At 36.7% G+C, this 6,421-nt stretch overlaps 1 protein-coding gene across 3 annotated transcripts; it reads left to right on the plus strand.

Annotated features, from left to right (window-relative positions):
• Positions 1 to 269: 269 nt before the first annotated feature.
• LOC123546107 (short-chain collagen C4-like) lies at positions 270 to 6,134 on the plus strand. Of its 3 annotated transcripts, none has more exons than XM_053551230.1 (3): positions 271 to 577; positions 3,935 to 3,994; positions 4,768 to 6,134. In XM_053551230.1, the coding sequence occupies exons 1-3, from the start codon at positions 355 to 357 to the stop codon at positions 5,241 to 5,243; spliced, it is 759 nt and encodes a 252-aa protein (XP_053407205.1). In that variant the 5' UTR covers positions 271 to 354; the 3' UTR covers positions 5,244 to 6,134. The 3 variants fall into 3 exon arrangements, with proteins under 3 accessions (XP_053407206.1, XP_053407205.1, XP_053407204.1); XM_053551229.1 differs by having other exon boundaries at positions 278 to 577; positions 3,923 to 3,994; XM_053551231.1 differs by lacking the exon at positions 3,935 to 3,994 and having other exon boundaries at positions 270 to 577.
• Positions 6,135 to 6,421: the final 287 nt, after the last annotated feature.

Consider the following 6,421-nt stretch of genomic DNA (forward strand, 5'->3'; position numbering starts at 1 on the left):
GCATCCGCATGCAGGATCCATGCTGTTCGCTTTCAAAGCCTATTGCAGTTAGCGAACAGCATGGATCCTGACCAGACTGCGCGGATGAGCAGGCTGGTCTGGATCCATGCTGGTCGCAAAGCCACTATGTTGGTTTTCTCATGGCGCGGCTCATTTTATATCATGTGAGCCAATAGTTGTACGCAGTACTTACTTTCTCTCATGTTCTAATTATAGTCTGCCTATAAAAGCTTTTTGACGGCCTAAGTTTTGTAAAAGATTATACTTAAATATCTTTTTCATGATACTTAAAGTTGCAATACATTTTCTAATACACTATTTTTCAGTTTTTCGAACAGTGTGTACTAGTGGAAAATGACCTTCTTATTTCCATTCCGACATCCATTAGTCTTTTTGTCAGTCCTTCTGACTGTCAGTTCAAGTGATTATGTTGAGGAAAAGCCTTGTTCCAGATTTGATTTTGATCATAAACTGCTTGAAAGCCTCGTGCGATTGGAACATTCGCATACATCCATAAGAGAAGAAATGGAAAAATTGAAAAGCAGTACTTGGAAAATCCCTCCGGGTGAAAATCAAGGTAAGCTTTTTTATTAAAGTGATGTATTGCTGGAAAAATAGAAATATTGTAACATATTGTACCAAATACATTCCTCTATTCTGATAAGACCTCTAAACTTCTATAGGCTGTCTTCCGTTTATGGATATAGGCCGGTTATACTACTAAAATGATATCAGAACCATACACTAATTCCAAGATAAAGTTTTATTGATGATTTATAATATTTAGTTACTTAATATGCAGTACAGGAAAAGAGTCCTCAAAAGAAATCCAAGCCAAACTCTTAGAATTAGGTGATATTTATAGGCAGATTCCTGTAGATTTTAAGTAAACAAAGTATTGCAAATTTATCTTAAATAAAATCATTTAAAGGAAATATTAGTATCATTTCTTCATTCACATGCATGCATTACATAATAAAGCAGTTCAAGAAGCATTTTATAAATAATTGCCATAACAGTGTATAAGTTCGAGCAAATGTTGATGTTATTCAGTACCCCATCCATCTGTAGTAACATTCTGAATACATTTTTGTTTTACGAATCCCCTATAAATGTCTGTGTCTTGTTTCTGACTTTGAGATACACATGTTTGGCGATCGCTCTCTTTTATCTCCAATGCCGTCGGGTTTGTTTAAGAAATATATGGGAGGCCGGTGTGCCATGCTGATTGCCAAATGCTAAATGCCAAAGTAGTTAGTGCAAAATGCTATTTGCAAAATGCTTAATGTCAAATTCAAATAAAGAACTAAATATATCAGGGGTTGAAATCTTCCTTTCAAAGTCATTGGCTTTCGTAACACTATATTTTTTTTTATTTTTAAAACATGCATTCAGTTAGTTTAAGAAATGCAGGTCATTAACACTTTATGTATTTAACGATTTAACGATTAACATCTATTATCTGGCAATAAGAATTAGTTATTTGACATTTAGCATTACGTTTATAGCAAAATAGCATCTGGTATGGGTTTTTTTTTTTTTGGTGGGGGGAGGGGTGCGGGGTTAACGCATTTTTTCAACAGTATTTCAGTTATGTAACGGCGGACAGTTAATCTAACCAGTGTTCCTGGATCTGTTCTCCGCAAGTAACTGCCAATTTCCCCACATTAATCAGAGGTGGGGGACGAATGATTTGAGATACAATGTCTTTTATCAAATCGTCACGGAGAACATACGACCCGTCCAGGGATCGAACTGACTACCCCGCGATCCGTAGATCTGCGCTCTTCTTATTGAGCTAAGCGGGCGGGCACATCTGGTATGTATCATTTAGCATTAAGTTATTGGCATTTAGCATTTGGCAATTAGCATGGCGCATCGGCCTTCCATAGAAATAATGTTTGTATAAATTTGGTTGTCTAGAAATGCTATATTCTGAATTTTGACAATTCTGATACCCCGATGCTTTTTGACTACTGAACGTAGCCTACCGGTACTTAAATATCTTTTTTCGTGATAGTCAAAGCAAACATTTTTGCTTATTGTACCATTTAGAACAATACAGCATACGGCCAACAGTAACGGCCACAATACGTAAACGCATTAGACTTTATTGCAAAAATGTGCAATGTTATTTTTTATGACTTTTTTCTGTTTTCCATTTCCTGACATACTACTTATTCCACACCAAACAGTTTATGTTGGAATTAGATCAATCCTAAAAGTTAAAACGACCAGCCTTATAGGTTTTACATCAACTTTTCTCTTTACACCCAACTGAAATCAATCTGGATACTTCCGAAACTTTAATCAGCATCTCAGTTATGTTTAACAATTAAATATTTGAAGGACCAATTCTCCCCCAAAAAGCTAGACCTACAACAATTTATGCATGGGTGTACAAGTCATTGAAAATCATCAACATTCACACACAAAAATACACCGATTTAGAAAAACAATTAGAAAAACACATTGAGGCACTGCTTTGAGGCACATTGGAACCACCTATGGGGAGTGAACTCACTATTAATGCCCACAATGTTTCCAAAGTAAAAGAAAAAATCTCCAGGTGACACGATACTACTATGTAAAACACGTATATACTCAATGCTTTAGCAGAAAACATGTTTTGATACATGCATTTATGTCTAATTTTGACACTGATACCAACCAAAAACTAAAAAAACAATTTCTTGTTGAATTAAGATTTACCAAAAAATCCTGATCGAATGGGGGTATTTGTGAACTAGAATTTACCTATCCTCATAATACTCGCCTTTAACTTCAAATAGTTTAATCATTTCAATATGTTTCTGTGTGGTATTCTTTAGGTATCCCAGACATGTACTGGAAGATAGTTGACCAAACTGGCGTCCTAGTGTAATTACGGCGACAGTAACGTTTTGTCTCATTTTTTTTTCTAAAGATGAAATAAAACTTCTTAAGAGATTAAGTCCGGGGAATACGGCAAAGGAGTTTGTATGGTAGCGCTACTGTTTGAAAATAATGAGCAAGGGTGGTGACAACACAACAGCACATGCAGGACAAACAGTGATAAGGGTGGTGTTTAAAATGTATAAGGTTTTCTGAGCCTATAGATTGCAACTTGAACTGTTGATAATTACATATATTATCTTTTCACGTGTGATCTGTTAAGATAAATAACGGTGTCAGCCGATTTTGGTTGTCCATGTTTTGTTACTAACATTTAATTTCATTATGTTCATAGTAATATACCTAGCTTTTGCGTTACTACAATTTACGTGTTGTTGAGACACTTTGACTTTTCTGTTTGTCTGTCAAGATGTGAGTTGTCTATTTTCCTGAATCCCTCCTGATTTTGACAATCTGTTTTGAACAAAATTTTAAATGTTGCCGCAACAGAGATACTTATATGCCTAAAATACAGTTTAGTAGTCTGTCTAGTTGTGTATCAGGTATTTACCTGAAATAAACTGTTTATTTTCTAAATTATAAACCCTTGCAGATCTTTCAATTTGGATTTCCAATACAATCTTGAACACTGTTGTCCATATTCGAGACATTAGTGTGCCCATAAAACAACACACTTACATTCGGTGTTTGAAGACGGATGACTTGACTCTTATATATTAAGCTCGAATATGACAACTGAGTTCTAGGTACATTAAATAATGAATATCCATCGTATTTACAAGTTCGTTTTCTTTTCCCTGAAGTCATTTCGTAGGAAAACATCTTTGTTGTAATTAACGATCTCTAAACGACATAGACTACTGCGAAATCCAGTATTATACCTATTCCATGCTTTCAGTGTCATTGTTATGCGGTGTCTAGCAAACAAATTTCAAAGGAAAGAAAGAAGGTTCAAATCCTTTAATATTGTCTCTGAAAATAATTAATTACTTATTTAGTATACGTCTATTAAACGTTTTACTTTCAGCATCAACTGGAGGTACTTATGTGCGCTGGGGAAGAACCGTGTGTCCAGAAAATGCAACGATCACCTACAAAGGTCGGTAAATAATAGGATTTTTATTTGTGCCTCTCATTACTAAAAATAGCTAATTAAAAATAAGGTGATTAAATTATAAGATTTTTGATTCATGTTGTCCCTCTTCAAAGGCTTTGGACTATCACACCAGTGCTTCAAATGCAAATACGATAAACTTTATTCTATAAATACATTTGAGCCGTGCCATGAGAAAACCAACATAATGGGTTTGCGACCAGCATGGATCCAGACCAGCCTGCGCATCCGCGCAGTCTGGTCAGGATCCATGCTGTTCGCTTTTAAAGCCTATTGGAATTGGAGAAACTGTTAGCGAACAGAATGGATCCTGACCAGACTGCGCGGATGCGCAGGCTGGTCTGGATCCATGCTGGTCGCAAACCCACTATGTTGGTTTTCTCATGGCACGGCTCATTTAGTGACACAGTTGTAATCTCATTCATTTTGGTGGATTAAAGATTTCCCACGGAACAAATTGGTAATAGCAAGCAATTACAAATACGGATATCTTTTCAGCGAAATGATTTGTGATCGGAGCTAACAAAATTATCTCCACTTTCCTTCTTACACTTGCAGTGAAATCACATCTATGCCTTTATAGTATGTGTCAAGACATTTAGTTAAACGTTATCTCAGTAAATAGATTTGGAAGAGATAAATGGAATACAAAAACAAATAATGATTTTACTGACGTTTATGATCATATGACGAATTTTATTACAAATGAGAAGTAAGCTACAATAACGTAATTAACGTAACACTTTTATTTTTTGCAGGATATGCTGGCGGATCATTGTATTCAGATCCAGGGTCAGCCTCTAATTACTTGTGTTTACCGGAAGATCCACAAGCGAGTGAGAAAACTAAAGATGACAATACTCGTGGAAGTATTGGAGCCCGTGTGTATGGAGCAGAGTATCAAATGGACTTCTTTAGTGGTAATATACTTCAGGATGACGTTCCATGTGCAGTGTGTGAGTCTGAACGTTCAAAAATATTGATGATACCGGGAAGGACAACATGTTATGACGGCTGGAGTACTGAGTACAGCGGACTTCTTTCTGCGGGTCATTTCAGTCATGCGGCAGCTTCAGAGTTCGTTTGCCTTGATGAAAATCCGGAAGTACTTTCGGGAGGCGGTGCAAACGAAAATGGGAAGCTGTTCTTCCTAGCAGAAGCGAGGTGCGGCTCCTTACCATGTCCACCGTATGTTGATGGTAGAACATTGACATGTGTTGTCTGTTCTAAGTAGCCATCATTGTATAAAAAAATGTTATATTTATGTTGAGAGTTAGAGCAAAATTATGCTTACTAAGTTTACGAAGAAGCTTGCATACTAAATATGTACCAATATAATAGGACTTTCAGAAGCAATAAAAGCATTTAGGTCATCATTATGTCTTGATCATCATGACTTATGATTTTAGATTCATTTTATTAACCAAATTCTAAAAAATTTGCTAGTCTGTCTGCTTTGCCACGTAATGAAATTTTATTTTCATTAGATATTGTTTTAACATGTCGCACTGATTTTATTCCTGTAGTTTATCAAATTTTATGTGATTGTTTGTTGATATCAGGTATTTTGTAAGAACTTCAACAAGGTTAATAATATGAAATTTCTACTTTCTCTGTTTTAATTGCTGGAATGTTAATAAATGAGCCGTGCCATGAGAAAACCAACATAGTGGGTTTGCGACCAGCATGGATCCAGACCAGCCTGCGCATCCGCGCAGTCTGGTCGGGATCCATGCTGTTCGCTTTTAAAGCCTATTGGAACTGGAGAAACTGTTAGCGAACAGCATGGATCCTGGCCAGACTGCGCGGATGCGCAGGCTGGTCTGGATCCATGCTGGTCGCAAACCCACTATGTTGGTTTTCTCATGGCACGGCTCAAATGTGTCTGCATACATAAGAAGATGAATGCTTGTTTAACTTTTGTTGTTTTAAAGCGCGAGTTTAAGCTACTTCCATTCCTTTGTTATTCTACACCGACATATTAATAATTTCATTTATATTTCTACATTATGTATACAATAATTTTTATAAGTGTGCATCCACTAATAAAATGTCTGGCAAAGTGGTTTTTCCATCCCATCAAAAATGTTGTGTAAATATTTTTGTATATAAACGGTTCACTTGTTATCGTTTTACGTTATTTATGCTTGTGTGAATGTCAGTCTTCACCGAACATGCGTGCATACTGGTTGATAAAAAGATCGATTTTTACAAACAATAGCGACTGAGTCATAGGCGTATGAGCCGGTGGGGGCAGAGGGGTGGGGCCTGCCCCCCCCCCCTCCCCGAAAGCTAGGATGGGAGGGGCGAACTATAGTTTGGCCCCTGCAATAGGACTGATTATACCAAACCGGAAGTGACTACGCAGTGTTACATGTGAAGTAGTCCAAGAAATAGTTCCATGTTGTTGAT

The sequence above is a fragment of the Mercenaria mercenaria genome, chromosome 9 (genome assembly GCF_021730395.1).
Source record: "Mercenaria mercenaria strain notata chromosome 9, MADL_Memer_1, whole genome shotgun sequence".
In the NCBI taxonomy this organism is placed as follows: domain Eukaryota; kingdom Metazoa; phylum Mollusca; class Bivalvia; order Venerida; family Veneridae; genus Mercenaria; species Mercenaria mercenaria.

What these genes read in the sequence shown, in the direction of transcription:
- LOC123546107 (XM_053551229.1), top strand. Translation starts at nt 355, where the DNA reads ATGACCTTCTTATTTCCATTCCGACATCCATTAGTCTTTTTGTCAGTC. An exon ending in CCCTCCGGGTGAAAATCAAG is followed by an intron (nt 578 to 3,922) that starts GTAAGCTTTTTT and finishes TTTTACTTTCAG; the next exon opens with CATCAACTGGAGGTACTTAT. An exon ending in TGCAACGATCACCTACAAAG is followed by an intron (nt 3,995 to 4,767) that starts GTCGGTAAATAA and finishes TATTTTTTGCAG; the next exon opens with GATATGCTGGCGGATCATTG.